Source organism: Poromitra crassiceps (assembly GCF_964638095.1).
Source record: "Poromitra crassiceps genome assembly, chromosome: 11".
NCBI classification, from domain to species: Eukaryota; Metazoa; Chordata; class Actinopteri; order Beryciformes; family Melamphaidae; genus Poromitra; species Poromitra crassiceps.
Window position 1 is genome coordinate 1432301 of NC_139643.1, and position 18876 is coordinate 1451176.

General features: G+C 45.8%; 1 protein-coding gene across 1 annotated transcript in view; it reads left to right on the forward strand.

The window, feature by feature from the left end:
* Window positions 1-18876, forward strand: part of LOC310785719 (uncharacterized protein) — a gene marked incomplete at its 3' end in the record, with an annotated part of 93232 nt that overhangs the window by 66261 nt on the left and 8095 nt on the right. The window contains exons 5-8 of the mRNA XM_083646855.1: window positions 11663-11764; window positions 12742-13026; window positions 13384-13481; window positions 17643-17790. Coding sequence (XP_083502981.1) covers window positions 11663-11764; window positions 12742-13026; window positions 13384-13481; window positions 17643-17790 — 633 coding nt within the window. The remainder of the gene's footprint in view (window positions 1-11662; window positions 11765-12741; window positions 13027-13383; window positions 13482-17642; window positions 17791-18876) is intronic.

Sequence of the window (18876 nt, forward strand, 5' to 3'; positions counted from 1 at the left end):
TCCAGTGCTGTATTCACAGTACTGGTACTGGTAGATTCTCCTTTCTTTTTGCCCCTTGCCAATAACCACAGTTATTGCGTTGCTGGCCAAGGCAAAATTTGTGAAATTGATTGGAGTAACGAATTGTCACTTGGAAACCCATAACAAATTCTGGATCAGTTTTATGACAAAGTAGAGACAACAAGCAAAAAATATACCACTGCCTACAAGATACAACCACGGCAGTCTAAATTAACTTGGATAAATTCTGAAATGTTGCAATTACTCAAACAGAAAGCTCTCTCTCACAAAACGTACAGGTCCTCAGAAACAGTGGAAAATTATAGCTGCTGCGCAGCAATGGGTCATGGCTGGGCACTGACAGAGATGCTCACATCATTTTTTGCAAGTCCAAGTCAAGTCACAAGTCTTTTAGCTATAGTCCAAGTCTCAAGTCTTTGGTCACAAGTCCAAGTCAAGTATCAAGTCTTTTATGGATAAGCATTCTATCATCTGCTGCATGCCATCCAGTCTGCTTAGAACATTGCATAGCTAAAACTAAGGGATTCAAAGCATGTAGGCTACTGTATTATCCGCACACTATCAATTAGCATACAGCATCAGCATTGATTAGTTGACATTATTATTAGTAGACCTTTCCTTTTAATACAATGCCCTATTGTTGGATAACAACATTGTGTGTGGGTAAGGTACATTTTTATTGTGATTGATATCGGTATGTAACCGATGCCTGTAGTTGACTGAGGGGTTGCTACGGCGAGACTCAGTCTGAAGAATGAAGGCTGAGTCTCGCATTGAGGCTACCAATTTACCAGTCAGATCAGCCCTGGGAGTCTGGATGAATTAGTGGACGTTATCCGTAACATCCGCTAATTCATCCAGTCTCATCCAGGTTGATCTGGATGGTAAATCAGCTAACGTTATGAAGCAACCAATGGCAGATCCACGCCGTAACTGTTCTGGCCGCTGGCTGCTGACTCAGTTACTCTAACGACCACCGGTGTCATTACGAATAAGAAATTATGGTTTTTATTCTCGTAGGCTGTGTTCGAATAGCTCGGGAGAGTTCAGAATTCAGCAACATGGCCGCAGCAGGCTGAAAGCTGTTATTCTTTAGCTCTACAAATGTTAATATGGCACGTTATGAACGTTTAAAGATTATACGTGGACAAACGTATTCAATGTAGAGTCCCGTAATGATGTCAGTTTATCAAAATAACGCCTTTTTTATGCTAACTCAGCACCAGGGACCAGCGGCTACCCGGAACACTCAGCTGAAGCCAAGCAATTTCAGAGCACGGCTTGGTACGTTACGTTACAGATCACCACATTCCAATAAAAAGTTTGGATATTTGAAAGCTGTTGGTTATTTGTTTTGCTGTACATACAGGTGTATTTATCACCAATAAGCACCCCTTTCTTGCATGGAGAGGTTATTCCGCCAAGCTCAGTTAAAATGTGTCAGTTGATTATTGATAAGCATACTTCATCATAGAACACTTAGGGCCTTATCTTCGTACGGCGCTATTGTTTGCGCTGTGTTTGCGCGCCTCTTATTGCTATCTTCCCAGCGTCTTAAAGGCCCCAATTCGTGCAGCTGTAACCTCTTAAAAATGTGTGTCTCTGGTCCATAAAACATGATTCTGGATTAATTTGTCGAAAATATAGCAACCCCATTCGTTCTGACGGAGTTCTCACTTCCTCATCTCGTCGCTTCCCAAGAATGGTCCGTTTCTATAATATATTCAGAACTAACACTTCCCATTGGCCGCTGAGGGAGAGCCCGCCCCAGGGTCCCAGCGGCCAATCAGATTAGCGTCCGTGGACCAGCACGCTAGGTTGTGTCCACAACTAACGTTAGCAACGAGCTATCGCTAACTTAACGGTTGCTACGCTAAAGAGGACATCTCAAAATGCCTACACTTACCGAATGCACCTCCGCAGTTGCTGGATCACGTACAGTTGGCGTCGCTCCAGCTAGAAGTGTTAATTTTGTGGCTATAGACAAAATAGTGCAGGTAGCTTGTGTGAGAGAGACCGCGCGCAGTATGCTTAAGGACCCGCGTGACGTAACATGAAACCGTCTGGGAGAACAGACTGAAAGGGGTGTGGCTTGAAGGAGACAGCAGGAGAGAGCTGTATAGGGACAAATCCAACTCTGGCAGTTCTGAGGTTGTGAGCACTCATTACAGGGAGGGATGACAGCAGTATATATGCATTTAGAAGTAAAAACTGCTTTTGCACGGAATGGGACCTTTAAGCTATCGTCTGCCTCCACCGTCCAGTTTTGCGCTGGGATGACACAGGTGTAGGCGTGGCCCAGGCGTGTTCGTGGGCCTCTAGCCCAGTGGTTCTCAAATGGGGGTCCGCGGACCCCCAGGGGTCCGTGGCACTTTGCCAGGGGGTCCGCGAAAAGTTACTTATTCCTTCTCAAACTACTTCCTACATGGTGCTAGTCTATCAAAATATCTTGGCTGTCATTGATTGTGTTGCATAGTGGTTTTCTGTACTGTTGACAAATTGTGATATTATTGTAAGTCGCTTTGGACAAAACAAAAGCGTCTGCTAAATGACGTAATGTAAATGTAATGTAATAAAAGAAAATAATTTTTTTTTTGCAAAATCTTCATAGTTCAACGAAAATGGTTCATGGATTACATTCTAATAACAAACCTATCAAATTAAAAGTCAAGCACGTTACCGTGGAAACAATTAAGCTTAGCCCAAAATCACAAATCAGAATGAGGGGGTCCCCGGTATATTTTCTATCTTGTAAGGGGTCCTTGGCTGAAAAACATTTGAGAACCTCTGCTCTAGCCTATCATGTGTCTCGTGCAAGTGTCATTTAGCGCTCTGGGTAAGATACCGTCGGTATGTGCCGAGCGCAAAGGGAGGTTTGGGCGTTGCCCGTTCCAAAATAGGCGTTCCAGCACAATGTGTTAGAAAAAGGGGCCTTGGGTGCTCTCAATTTTAACGCCAGCAAATAGCTGGTCTTAGCGCAAACAACCCCACTATGCCAGGCGTATGCCTGAGCGCAGACAGCATTCTCCGGCGCAGTGCAGGAAATCCTCGCTTGGATAGGCCCATTACGCACGGCTAGCGCGCGGACACACTTCCCTCCTCAGAATGCCACGTTATTAACTCTGAACAAGATGGGCGGCTGCGTGTTTAGCTGCCCACTGTGCTCGGCAATTCTGTGCTATCCTTCTGATCCTGCTGGCGCTGAAAAGCATAAAAGCGCCTACTAGAAGGCGGATGATGGGCGAAACGATGGAAAACATGCCTAACTTTTACATCACTGACGAGCCAGCGGACAACAACCACACCAACAAACATTTTGGCTTTGGCCAGGCCGCGGCTTTCCCCTCCCTGCTGCGGGCTGCTTGGCGGCCTCTCATAGGAAAGGAAAGTGTGAACAATGGACTTATCATCTCCGTGTGCCTGCTGCTGTCGGGGGACATCCATCCGTGCCCCGGTCCTACTGGGGGAACGGGACCAGGACTCACCAACGACGGCCGGCTGATGTGGCGGCTAACCCAGCTAGCCACAATTAGCCCGGCTAGCCAGCTAGCTCGCCTAGCCTGGCCCACGCAGCCCCTACATGCCCTGCACCCGCAGCGGACGCCAGTCGACAATCTGCTGGCATGGCTTCACCTACGTACCTCCACCGATGTTTGGATGGCTGAGCAGCTTCGATCGAGCCACAGGCGCTCTCCACCCCCTGCCTCAGCATTCTGCACGACCCCGGCCACGGGCAGTTCTGCGCCTACGACCAGCAGTCCAGCAGCCCGTGGTCGGCTGTCCCCCGGCGTCCCACACCTCCTCACCTCGGCGTCCCACGGCGCAGCCGGTGATGGAGCCCCGCTACGAGGCTGCATGACCCCGGCCACAGGCGTGTCTGCGCCGACGACCAGCAGTCCAGCAGTCCGTGGTCGGCTGTCCACCAGCATCCCACACCTCCTCGCCTCAGCGTCCCACGGCGCAGCCAGCAATGGAGCCCCGCCAACGGCGAAGGGCCCAGCAGCTGTACAGATATCCCCACCGGAGAGTTTCCATCCCCGCGAGGACCCGGACCCTGCGGCGGCGGCTTGTTTTCAGCCCGGGACCACCGCAGACCGGCCGGCTCCGCTCGCCACAGACGAACGGCCACCACCACTATCATCTGCATCATCAGCGACCACGAGCCCAGCGTCACCCTCCCAAAGAACAGTAAGACCTAAACCCCTGAACCCTGCAATAAAAAAACAACGCAGATTAAAAAAAAATCGAACTCTCAACCATGCTAAATTAATCTGGGACACACGTTCGAAACCCAACGGGTCACATGGCTCTAATGGGTCACATCAACATCCGTAGCATATTAAATAAGGCCGAGCAACTGGAACATCTGTTAACTGCCTCAAATATTGACATTCTCGGCATTTCAGAAACCTGGCTGTCCCGGGCATCACCTATTGCTGCTATTAATATTCCAGGATTTAACATGTTCAGACGAGATCGAGGGGTGGGCAGAGGGGGGGGGGGGGGGGTGTAATGATCTACGTCAAGGATTGTCTGAAATGTGAATTGATTGAATGGCCGACAGGGCTAGATATAGAATGTATTCGCCTCAAAGTGATCCTTTCCTCCGAAATATCGCCCACCTTCCTCGAAAATCGCTTTTTACGACCAACTCAAGGGAATTTTAAAACACTGTGACTCAAAAAGGGAGCTCATCCTTTTGGGTGATCTAAACACCAACTGGGATAACAAAAAAGACAGAAAAAACCTTAAAACAGTTACAGATAGTTTTAACCTAGTCCAACTTATAAAGGATCCCACTAGACTCACAAACCGTACCAAAACCAAAATAGACCTGATTTTCACCAATAATCCGGCGAGAATCACCAAATCATACAACCTCCTGACTGGTCTCTCAGACCACAATATAATCCTTCTCACAAGAAAACTCACTAAACAATGCCTTCGTCATTCACATACTCTGTTATCTGACAACTCTAGCTCAACCTTCATCCCAACAACCCGAGCTCGAATCAGCCATTAGGGGACTCGACTGGGATAATTTGATTTACTGTGACAATATAAACCTTTGTGCCTCCTCTTTCCTTAATACTATTAACTCATTGAGTGCCATGGACGAGTATGTTCGTCATTTCGTTTAGTAACGTAGAGTGCCAAGGACGAGTATGTTCGTCAATTGCGTTTTTTGACGGTGGGACGTGGATCAAAGCCTCAGGCATCTCCTGTACAAATATGGGAGCTATTGAAGGTGTATAACCTATTTTACGGACTCATTAGGTGGCGACAGTGCTCTCCAGATTACAGAAAGGTCCGGAAAACAGCAGGAAAAAGCTGTGATCAAAGAGAAACCGATGCATGCTGCAGCCAGAGCCATATAGATTGCTCTGTCTGCAGCTGACGTTGGCTGCGAACATCAGTCAATCCGCGCCCACAACTGAGCTCCTCTGCCTCTGTCTGTCTGTCTGCATATAGTTTCTCCACACGATTACCCGTCAGAAAGGCAGCACCCGACGCCGAAGGGCCAAACCTTTCCCTGCAGTCCGGTTTGGCATTTCCGTGTCGCGCTGGGAGCCGCCCGGCGCACAAAAACTGAGCGCTCCGAAAATAGACTGGGTGCGTGTAGGCTGTGTGTTAGTGTGGGGAGGAGTTTGCAGCTGAGGGGGGGAGAGGGGGGTGGGGCACGCAGGCACCACACAACTACACCACGTCACTACATCAGAAAATATTAGCTAGAGTCAGTGAATGTGCTTGAAATGCTTCATTTCACAAAAGGCTGAATATCTCAGCTTATAATTTGAAACCTGTCTTTTTGCTCAAAACAGCCTATCTTCTCCGGCTCATAACTAAAGAACGGAAGATGGTATAAATAAACTTTTTTTTGCAGATGATAGAAGAGAGTCTCCTCGTTCTTTGTGCGTGTTCGGTGTTTACATAGTAATATCACACAATATTCTGTGGGCCTCGAGAAATCACTGAAAATGCTCTGAAACTCTGGCACTGGGAGCGTCCGTTCTCCAAAAGTGGCTGGCACTCAATGAGTTAAAGATGTCTTACAGTCTCTCTCCAGAAGAGGGAGCCCTCGGAAAAAGAAATCTCGGCTCTCTCCCCTGGATTACGAGCGACTGTATTGATATAATGAAACTTAGAGATCAACTATTGCACCCAATGCAATTTGGTTTCCGTGCCGACCACTCCACAGAATCAGCTATAAGCATGTTAATTGAAAGAACCAAATGCCTCCTGGACAAGAATGGCTGTGTCGGTGCTCTCTTCCTCGATCTCAAGGTCTCGATCTTTGATACAGTCGACCACCGTGTACTGCTGACCAAGCTGGCCCATTTTAATTTCTCTGCCCAGGCACTCGATTGGATTAAATCATATCTCTCCAACTGAAAGCAGTGCGTGGTGATCAATGGCATCAAATCACCATACATAGACTGTCCAGTAGGGGTCCCCCAAGGATCCATTCTCGGCCCAATCTTATTTTCTTTATATATTAATGATTTTTTTGATGTATGCAAAAATGTCCATGCACAGTTATATGCGGACGCCGCCGTAATCTTTCCGGCTGCAGCAAACGCCGCGGATGCTGCACAAACCCTCGCGGCAGCGATGGTCCACGTCCAGGAATGGCTCAAAGATTCCTGTGTCCTCTTGAATACAAAAAAAACGGTCTGTATGATGTTCACAAAAACAAAACTGTCACTCACTCAGGTGTGTTCCTGAACGGTGAGGAACTCGCTCTAGTAAACAAGTTCAAATATCTCGGAGTCAACCTGGACTCAACCCTTACCTTTCAGAAACACATTAAGAAAGTGACCAACTCAGTCAAATACAATCTGGCGAACTTCAGACAAATCAGAAATTTCCTGACGGACGATGCTGCCTTGATGCTCTTACACTCTATCATTGTTTCCCACATTAACTACTGCTTAACGAGCTGGTCTTTGGCTTGTAAAACAGCTCTTAAGCCGATTGAATCTCTCTTTAAGAAAGCCCTAAAGATTTTCGATAAAAAACCCATCTTCGCTCATGTCTGTAACATTATAAAGAAGCATAATTTCCTTGATTTTGACCATTTTAAAACCTTCAGACAGGCCTGCTTTGTTTTTAAGTGTCTCCATGGTCTTGCCCCACCCCTCTGGGAGAGTTTTTTAAGCGGAGGTCCGTGGAGGGCATGACCACCAGGGCGTGTCAAAGAGGAGACTGTGAGTTAGGCCACAGACACACCGCATTTGGAAAAAACGTCCTGTCCATTGTGAGCGGAAAGGTCTGGAACGGTCTCCCGGCCGTAGTAAGGGAATGCCCCACATACCCTACCTTTAACCCTAGAACACTAACGTGATTTAAAGTCACACCATCACTAACGTCGGGTGTATTTCACCCGATGCAATATACCCCATAAAACATACTTCTCATCAAAATATCTTAAAGTACAACAATACATGGCAAATTGAGGTACTCTTCTTTTGTTTTTAAATGTGAAATATCACAAAAAAACACAAAAAAGTTTATTATGGGGGACACTAAAAAATATGTTAAATTCGGGAAAAATGAGGTAATCGTTACAAAAAAATCCCCCCCAAGCTCCCAACTTCTCCTTCGGTCCACCCATTTCATTGGACTCATCGGTTCATGTCACCACAATACCATTAACCCTAACCCGAAGATATTTTACCCCCTATCACTAACGTCGGGTGAAAATCACCCGAACACGTAGGCGGTAGAAAAAAACCATGAATGGGAGCAGGGAAACAAACCTACATTCAATGACGTCAGTGAGCATCCTGAAGGTACCTAAGGACCCGCCCACCTCAGACAGCAGCAAGACAATGAAAATCACGTGAATTCAATTGTCCAGGTGAAAATCACCCAACGTTAGTGTTCTAGGGTTAAAGTCAAACTCAAGGAATGGCTCAAAACGAAACAACACTGCACCCATAATCAGTAGCCTTCTCTTGGACATTTAATCTTTTTATCATTTTATTATTTTATCTGTTTATCTTGTCTGTGTGTATTGCTTTTATCCTGTGTATGTATTGTTATCCCTTGTGTATGTATTGTTATCCCTTGTGCATTTTTATTATATTGCTTTTTTTATTCTCGTATCCTGTATTTATCTTGTAGTTTTTAGTTGTCTATGTCCCGAGGACTGCGGGTGAAAATTAGCTTCGGCTAATCCCGGCACATTTACCGTTGTCACGTATGGATGATTTTGTATGTGTAAAACTGTCTTATTAATGTGCACTGTCCTGTCTAAATAAACAATAAAGTAAAGTAAAGTAAGGTATTATAATAATTAAATATAATTATATATAATTATTATATATATTATGTCATATGTCAATGTCATATATTATATATATAATAATATATATATATATAATTAAATAAATATAATATTATAATTATTATTATTACAGACATCACATTTTACATATAAGGACTCGGAGTCTGGAGATTTGAAGGCTGCTGGCAGGGACTTGAAGGCTGTTGGCAGGGTATTTTACTTCTATTCTTCCGCTTCTCCTCTGTTCCAAGGTTGGTCCATTTGGCATTCACTCAACATCAACATTTATATTAATTTACAGACATCTTATCATGTTTATCCAACTGTGCCCATCACCAGACAACGGAGAATGAGCCTGTCTGCATGCGATAGCCTACATGATGTCACATGATTTAGCACATTATACACAACAACACAATCTTTGGAGGCAATCTGTTTATTAACTCATTGGCTGCCAGCTATTTCTGGAAAACGGACGCTCCCAGTGCCAGCCCTTTCAGAGCGTTTTCAGTGATTTCTCAAGACCCACAGAATATTGTGTGATATTACTATGTAAACACCGAACATGCCCAAAGAATGATGAGACTCTCTTGTATCATCAGCAAAAAAAAGTTTATTTATATCATTTTCCGTTCTTTAGTTATCAGCAGTAGAAGATAGGTTGGTTTCACCAAAAACAGATGTTTCAAACTAGAACCTGAGATAATGAGCCTTTTGTGAAATGAAGCATTTCAAGCACATCACTGACTCTGAAGCTAATATTTTCTGATGTAGTGACACCTCAAATATCTGAACAGTAATTTCCTTCAATAAAACAGCAAAAACAAAGGAATTGTGATGGCAAAATAATATTTTTTAGCTGCAACCAGCAGCGCTGGCCCCTGCGTGCGCATACCCTACACCTTCTTGCTGGTCTTGATTTACTGCTGGTGGGCATCAGGTACTCCAGCTTGTGTTTGCCAATCTGTCCATCGAGCCTGCTGTCTAGGTCGGTGTTGTATGGTGCCCTGTGTGCCCCACCCCCCTCAACTGCAAACTCCTCCGTGGGAGTGTCTCTGGTGGCTCTCTGCTGCACGTTTGCTCTGAATTTTCTGCTGCACGTTTCAAAGTGCGCTGCACCCAGCGTCTATTTTCAGAGCGCTCCGCCGTTTTTGTGCGCCGGCTCCCAGCGCTCCCAGCTGAGAATAATTTAACTTTTCAGAAAGACGCTGGTGTCGGGTGCTCCTTTTCTGGCAACTAATCATATGGAGAAACTATCGCAACAGAGACAGAAAGGCTCAATTGTGGGAGCAGATTGGCTGCTGTTCACAGGCACAGCTAACGTTAGCTCCAGCATGCATCGGTTTCCGTTTCCCCACAGCTTCTTCTCTGTTTTTTCCTCACCTTTCTCTAATCTGGAGAGCACTGTCGCCACCTAATGGGTCTGTAAAATAGCTTATACACCTTCAAAATCCACCATATTTTTACAGGAGATGCATCAGGCTTTAATCCATGTCCCACCGTCAAAAAACGCAATTGACGTCAATGGCACTCTACGTTACTATTTGAATTGACGTCTTTAGACATCAATGGCACTCAATGAGTTATGATGCAAGCAATTATGAAGCAATCAAATAATATTCTCCGGTCTTAAAATCTACCATTGCACTGACACAGATAAATGTTCAAATTCCTCAGCATAGTAAATAATTGTATTGTATCTCTCAAATCTAGCAGTAGTTTGACTGGTTATTTGCAAATCTCCCAGGTTAACGACTAAACTCATCAGCAATATGTACTTAACGTTATAACCTACGTCTCAAGAGAGCATACGAGTAACAAATTATGATGAGCCATGCACATGCAGATTAACGTTACACACTTAAAACGTAATTTTCACAAAGCCTTTAATGACAGCATCATTGTGCCTGTTGGTCTGCAACGTTAGCTTCCATCCATGCAGTTCACTAGGGCTGGGCTCAAAAAATCGATTCTCTGATTTTTAATCGATTTTTATTTTAATCCTTTGATATCGATTCATATGCCCAGAGATCGATTTTTTTTTTTTTTTTTTTTAATAAACAGGCTAAAATATTATGCTGTTTGTGGGAGTTGAAACATAGTTTCAAGTTGACGTTTATTTGTGTTTGTTGTTGAAACAAAAACATAAATACTGTAGGCTACATAAATGGAAATGTTTGATCATTAATATCTACTTTTAGAAATTATATAGGCTGAAATGAAATCACTATGCATAATTGTGAAAGTGTCTTTATTGACAGATGAAAAGGCTGTTATTTACCCTTTGTCACCACCTGGTGAGTAAATATACTGTATGTGTAACTAAAACCATTAAAATTGACAACCGGTCCGCAACTTTTTTCCCCCATGTATCTACTTGGCGCAAAAAAGGTTGGGAACCCCTGTGTTACATAACTGGACAGTCATGTAATTCAGGTTACAGCTCAAAAAACACGTTTTGGTATCACTAACCAAATCGATATTGAAATTAATCTAATTGGAATCGAATCGAATCGAATCGGGATAATCGATTCGCAACCTTGTGAATCGGAATCGAATCGATTCTTGAAATTTGAACCAATACCGAGCTCTAATGTTCACCGATCGGTCGGATTCAACAGATCAGTCTGGTGTCATGTCATCAGTCTAGTTCTTTGAGGTAACCATGTGGTTAATCAACGTTCCACATTCAGTTGCAGATATCTAATGGTGCCAAGCCTTAGCAAACATTAGCATATTAGCCTACTAACATTAGCATATTATGCTAACATTAGCGTATTACGCTAACGTTAGCTACTAACACAGCAGACCTGTGTTAGCTAAGGCCAAGGTTAGCTAAGCACCATTGAGCAGACTGGACCGGGGCCATCTACCAAGTTATCCGGTTAGACAGCCTTTTTTCCCGCAGGCGATAGCTGCTGGCAAGCCGTGTCTGGAGCTTTCTTCCCCCAAACTTTTTGTAAAGATGCCAAATTATTCATATACACCACTGGTTACCCGCCTCAAATGGTGACAGAAGTTAATTTAGTGATGAAATAGCATGTGAAAATTGTAAAAACGTACCGTGGTCGTTAATGGCGGCAGAAGTTGTTTCTCCCATCTGTTTCTCCACTGAAGTCGTAATGCATTATGGGCGGATGAGTAGAGCAGAGTGCGGTCTACTACGAAATTCTTGCGAATGTAGTAGACTTCCGGGAAAATGTCGCCTACACAAAATGTATCTACTGTAGGCTACAGTGTGAACACACTACCTACTCAATTTGAGTACAAAAAGTAGGCTTAGTAGAGGTATTCGAACACAGCCATGGACTCTCTCTCTCTCTCTCTCTCTATCTATCTATCTCTCTCCAGGTGACAATTGAGGAAGACAGTTGGTTGGTTCATCCCACCAGAGACAGAGCCAAGATCCCTCATGGCCGCCGGCTGCCGACCAGGGGACACCTCATGGCCGTGGTACTGCTCTCTCTCGCTCGGTCTCTGTTTTCTTTCTTTCATTCTTTCAATCATTCTCTTTCTTGTTCCTTTTCTTTCCTTCTTTGCAAATATCACACACCTGGTAAACCTATCCATAAAACATTATGTTATCCCGGCTGCGTGGAAGGTGAGCACGATTTCACCAATTTTTAAATCTGGGAGTAAATCAGACGTTAAGAACTACAGATCAATCAGCATCCTGCCAGAATCTCCAAAATAATAGAAAAATGGATGGTTAAGCAACTACTGTAATTGAACATCTCAACAACTGCCCCACGCACTGCATCCAATGCAGTTTGGCTTCCGCGCTCACCACTCCACAGAGTCGGCTATAAGTATGTTTATTGAGAAAGCAAAGTGTCTTCTGGATAAAAATGGTTGTGTTGGAGATGTCTTCCTTGATCTTAAAAGGGCCTTTGGACACCGTTGACCACCGAGTACTACTAGCCCCACATATCCAACCTTCAAAATAAACCTCAAGGAATGGCTCAAAATAAATCAACACTGCAACCATAACCAACCATATTAGCCCTTGTATGTCTCTACCCTTGCACTTTATCTTTTGTAATTTTGCACTTTAGTTTTTAACGCACCATTATTATGTCCATTTGGCCACATTGCTGTTGTTTCTAGTGGCACTTTTTCTACTGTTTTCTGTTTTGATGTTGTCTTTTATCTTGTATGTTTTGGTGTCATGAGGACTACGGATGCAAATTAGCTCTGAGCTAAATCCAACATACTTACTGTTATCATATAGATGACTCTGTATAGGTACCTGTTCATTAATGTGTACTGTCCTGACCAAATAAACAAATAAAGTAAAGTAAATGAAATGCACTTTTAATTCATGAGATTATCTTCAGTCATGTGATGCTAAAATCGTTTTGTGTTTGACTCTCTCTCTCTTCTCTTCGTCTCTCTGTCTGTCTGTCTGTCTGTCTCTCTCCTCTCTCCAGGCATCCACCTCACCTCATGGCATGCTGACTCTCGACCTGGTTGCTGAGGAGGACAGCTTATCTCCCGACCCGCTCGACCCCTGGGAGAACAGCTTCCGGGTCGACCTCCAGAGGGCATGGTCCCAGGGGGTCGGGGGTCGGCGGCGGGCCGGCACAGATGTCTCCAAGCTGCGGGTGACCTCCAGAGAGCCCGGAGTGAACACCGGCAGTCTGCCCAGAGGCAGCGAGCGGTCCTGGGGCAAACAGCCGCACCTGGGGGCCCCGCAGGGCCACAAGACCCAGCAGGTGAGAAGAGCACCCTGGGACAGTATGGATACCGGACATGTTTTGGAAATATCTGGTAAGCCTTTGCTTGTTGCACAACAGTGTATTGTCTGCTAGAAGAGCTAACCAGTTCTTTAGTGAGCTAGCAGTTGCTAAGCTAATGTCAGGTGACATTATCATGATCCGCATTTTATTTCTCCTCACAAAAAGCGCTCCAGGCAGAGCTTTTAAAAAACAACAACAGAAAAACACTATGTGAACACACACTTTTATTAACTAACAGACTATTCTACAATAGTCAGCCTCCATACCTACAAATGTAGTTTTGAGTTTGGTTTTATTGTGATTCTTTTCAAAGAGACACATGTCTCCTGTCAGGTGCTGCAAGCCCAGTCCCGCACCCCGCAGCCCGGGAAGAGGTTCAGCATGCAGGGCCGCAGCCGCTGTGCTTCCATGGACGAAGTCCTGTCCTCCAGGTACACACACCTCTCCTCCAGGTACACACACCTCTCCTCCAGCCAGGTACACACACCTCTCCTCCTCTCTGCGGCATTCTTGCATTCTTAAAATGAATAAACAACACCTGTTTGATACTCTGCACATTAAAAAAAAAAAACATTATTGGGGTTATTTATGTGAAAATTATCAGGTGAAAATGTTTTAATTATGATCTATAATACAAATATAATGCGTCGGCTTCTCCACTTAAAGACGTGGGCTGAAGTCCATAATGATTATAATAATAATAATAACTAGAACGACCGCGGATAATGCCTCCGCCAACAAGTGAGCAGTCGACATCCATGTCTGTCCAGACTTTGATGTTTGAGCCAAATGTGAAGAAATTTCGTCAAGGTGTTACATTACATTACGTCATTTGGCAGACGCTTTTATCCAAAGCGACTTACAATAACACATTTTTGTCAGCAATAGAGCAATCAACTATGCAACACAGTCTATGACAACTACAACCTCTGAAGGAACAGTGGTACAAGTTTAGTTTAGGTTAGTAGTTTTTTAGAAAGATAGAGAAAGAAGTTAGATCAAGAAGGGCCCAGATGGAACCTGAAAAGGTGTGTCTTTAGTCTTTTCCGAAAGATCGGCAGTGATTCAGCTGTCCTGACCGAAGGTCAAGTCAAGTCAAGTCAAGTTTATTTATATAGCCCTAATTCACAAGCATGTCTCAGAGGGCTTCACAGAAAGTATGTCTAGCTGATTCTAGCTAACACACAGTAACAAGAATATACAGAATAAAGATAACATTTGAACATTTGAAGAAAGCAGGAGAGTGGAGGAGGGAGGGAGAGGGAGGAGGGAGGAGAGGGGGGAGGTGGGGAGAAAATAGGAAATGTGGAGGAGGAGAGAACAGAGGAGGAGAGATGAGGGTGCAGGGGAGGGAGAGCCAGGGTAGGGGTAGGGTCTAGGGTTGGGGGAGGGGAGGGAGTAGGATACGGGCCCGGATTAGGGCGAGGGTGGGGAGAAATGGGAAATGTGGAGGAGGAGAGAACAGAGAAGGAGAGGGTGCAGGGGAGGGAGAGCAGGGGGAATGTGAGAGGGAGGAGAGGGCAGAGAGGAGGAGAGAACAGAGAAGGAGAGGTGGGAGGGCGCAGGGGAAGGAGAGCAGCGGGAATGTGAGAGAGGAGAGAGGACAGAGAGGAGGAGAGAACAGAGAAGGAGAGGTGGAAGGGTACAGGGGAGGTAGAGTAGAGGTAGGGTCTAGGGTGGAGGGAGGGAGTAGGATACGGGCCCGGATTAGGGCGAGGGTGGGGAGAAAATGGGAAATGTGGAGGAGGAGAGAACAGAGAAGGAGAGGTGGGAGGGTGCAGGGGAAGGAGAGCAGGGGAATGTGAGAGAGGGGGGAGGACAGAGAGTAGAGGTAGGGTCTAGGGTGGAGGGAGGGAGTAGGATACGGGCCCGGATTAGGGCGAGGGTGGGGAGAAAATGGGAAATGTGGAGGAGGAGAGAACAGAGAAGGAGAGGTGGGAGGGTGCAGGGGAAGGAGAGCAGGGGGAATGTGAGAGAGGGGGGAGGACAGAGAGGCAGAGAAGGAGAGGTGGGAGGGTGCAGGGGAAGGAGAGCAGGGGGAATGTGAGAGAAGGGAGAGCAGGAAGTGGCAGGGATTCAGGAAAATAGGGGAGAAGAGGAGAAGGAGCAGAGGGGGGGAGAATGAGGAGAGAGCAGGAGAAGGGAGGGGGGGGCGGTGGGATGTGGGGGAGGAAAGAGCATGGAAAGAGAGGAGAACAAGAAGAGGGAAGAAGGGAAGAAGCGGGGGAAGGGGGAAAGAGGGGGGGGGGGAGAAGATCAGACAACTGAATACTCTAAGCATTAACCAGAGCTAACTGGGACATAGTATCTAGCTAATCTACAGCCTAATCTGGCCTATCCTACCCTGCTCTAGTCTGATTTTAGCCTGAACACTAACAGGTCAGCCTTAGGCTGTAGCTAATCTATCGCCTACCTAAGCTGTTCTAAACCAACCGGCAGCCCTCGACCAGTGATGAAGAGCACCGATGCCCCCCGACCCGGCCCCCGCCCACATAAGGCGTGGGAGGGAAGGCCAGGCCGGGACACAGCGGCACCCCCTCACCCCCAGTGAACGCAAGAAAACCTTTCCACCATATGGTGGCAATCCACACATGGATCGCCACATGGATTGCCCCAGTGACTTGGCTGAGGAGGAACCTTGTGAGGTCGTTGTGCTAGGGGCCAATTGCTGCGGCCCGGGCGGACCCAGCCCCCACGCGACCCGCCCCCCCAGCCCCCAGCCACCAGCATAGTGACTGAGAGCGTGAGAGCAGGCCACGCAGGGGACGGGCCCACCCAGGCCACAGCAGCGGACCCCCATCTGGGGACTCCCCTCCGAGACAGGCCGAGAGATGCCGGGCTAAACCATGCACAGAGTTTCCGATAATGAAACTCTGTGAATGGTTTATTATGGAAATAAAATGTACAAGAGAACAGAAAATTGAAAATGTAAAAAAAGAGTCCAACAGAAGGGATATAAAAATGTAATTTTTAAATTATCCTAAGATCAGGGAAGGGAGTTGAAAATCTAAAAAGTAGAGTCCAAAAAGAAATAGAAAATGCAGTCTTTAAGTGTTCGTAGGTTTAGAGAATACTAGTTAATTAGCTAGGTGAATAAAGGGGTAACAAGATTGGGAGTTCCATGAGGATGATCTGAGGAATCCATGAGTCCGCGTTGGTGACATGGATTAAGAGGAGGGGAGGGGAGGGGAGGATAGGAGTCGGAGGTGATGATTAAGAGGAGGGGAGGATAGGAGTTGGAGGTGATGATGAGGCGGCGGGGGGGGGGGGGGGGGGCTGGGGGGGCGCCCCCCCCTTCCCTTAGGCAAGCAGGTGACCAGGATGATGAGGAGAGGGGTCGGTGATGGTGATGAGCCCGGGGTGTCAGACAGTAGAAGGAGTAGTGGGTAGATGGCCTAGAGTGACGACAGGTTGCTGGGGCGATGACGGCCGGACCTAGGGCTGCAGCGGTGGGGTGTACGTCAGGCCAATGAAGGACACCTGAGGGGGAGAGAGAGAAGAGAGCGGGGGAATCTGCGCAGAGGTGGAACTAACTCTATAGACAACAATTAAAATTAGGTCAAATCAAAATTTATTAGGATTATTTAGGATGACTAATATTATACTGCTAATTCAGGTCTAGGTAGTCTAGGTCTAAGTTTATACTGATACTGCTGGCTTGAGATAGCCCGCTCAGCAGTTCAGGACTAAGTTTATTCACCAGCTATTTGATTTTATATCTGAGCTACTGGGTCGGCTGATGCCATATTATTAAATTAGGTCAAGTCTAAGTTTATACTGATACTGCTGGCTTGAGATAGCCCGCTCAGCAGTTCAGGACTAAGTTTATTCATCAGCTATTTGATTTTATATCCGAGCTACTGGATCGGCTGATGCCATATTATTAAATTAGGTCAAGTCTAAGTTTATATTGATACTGCTGGCTTGTGATAGCCCGCTCAGCAGTTCAGGACTAAGTTTATTCACCAGCTATTTGAATTTATATCTGAGCTATTAGATCGGCTGATGCCATATTATTAAATTAAATTAGGTCAAGTCTAAGTTTATACTGATACTGCTGGCTTGAGATAGCCCGCTCAGCAGTTCAGGACTAAGTTTATTCACCAGCTATTTGATTTTATATCTGAGCTACTGGATCGGCTGATGCCATATTATTAAATTAGGTCCAGTCTAAGTTTATACTGATACTGCTGGCTTGAGATAGCCCGCTCAGCAGTTCAGGACTAAGTTTATTCACCAACTATTTGATTTTCTATCTAGGCTACTGGGTCGACTGATGCCATATTATTTAAATTAGGTCAAGTCTAAGTTTATACTGATATTGCTCGTTCCACCATTGAGGTGCCAGGGACGAGAAGAGTCGAGATCGGGATGAGCGTTGAGTGATGAGTGATGAGTGTTACTGAGATATGGCGTTACCGAGCTTGAAAATGGCGTTCGTGGGGTCACAGTGACCTTCTTTGTTTGGTCAAAGAACAGCAACATTGAAAGTCTCCTTTCCTTCCTTCCATCCATCCCTCTTCATCCTTGTCTCCTTTGTCCTTCCTCCATTCCCTCACTTCCGTGTCCTCCTCATCTTCTCATCCTCGCAGACCGGCGCTGATCCGCTCAGAGTTCCGTTCTGCTCTGCGGCGCTGTCCCACGGAGGAGGCCAGCGTGCAGCCGGTCGGCCCGCTGCAGAGCCTCATTGCCCAGAGGATGCAGAGAGCCCAGGAGCTACTGGAGGAGATGAGACTGCAGGTCCCCATCACTTCTTTCAGTGGCTTATCGATTGATTGATTGATTGATTGATTGATTGATTGATTGATTGATTGATTGAGTAGCCAGTTTAAAACCATCCTGATAACCAGGGCTGGACTGGGACCAAAAAAGATAATATAGCCACACAAACATTTCCCATATGTCTGATGTATCTTTCCCCATAGTCTGTTACAGCAAGCAAGTCATTGGAAATGAAATATTGTTTATAAGTTACTCTAATAAGCACAGTTTAGATATTAATCTAAACGTTATAAAAACGTGAAAATCATAACGTCGTTGTTGCCGTTTAACCCACCTGGCTACCACCATGAATAACGTTACGTTAGCTAGCTCACTCATCGATTACCTAGCAGTGTGCACCAATCCTAAAAGTTGTCATTTTGTTGAAATTAAGTAGTGCTTGGTCGATCATATGTACGCCGAATTTACCAGCAGGCTCTACGAATTTGTGAAGGCCTTTAGGTCGTTTTCTACCAGGTAGGTGCGATTGTCGATATCAAGGAAGGCAGTGTGTTAAATTGCCACATTTTCTAATAGAGTTTGGCGTGTACCACGTCAAGGCTACAAGCCAGAATCCTATCGTTTGGTCAAATTCAAATAGCTGCCACACTTACCTCAAACGAGTGAGACGCAGACGACGACGTCGATGTGAAGTCAGTGATTTTAAAACATTTGGCAGCATCTTCTTTCAGGCGTCTCTTCTTTTGCAACCGAATCTTTTCGGCTCCACCTGGCCGTTTAGGTGGACGTGGTGCCATGATGCAGCGCCACTGTGATTGAAAACACTGTGATTGAAGTGACAGACAGTTGCTATGGGCTGGCCCAATTGTACGTGGACCAACGTTGATTGGTTAGAGGGCCGGTCTCACTCCAGAGACCAGAGTCATTCATGATTGACGCCTGAATGGGCCGCTGACGGCCGGCCCAGACCCACGTGGACCAACGTTGATTGGTTAGAGGGGCTGTCTCACTCCAGAATCATTCATTATTGACGCCTGAATGGGCCGCTACCGGCCCAATCAAATACATAATACATACTTTTTCACCAACCTGACCGGCCCACTA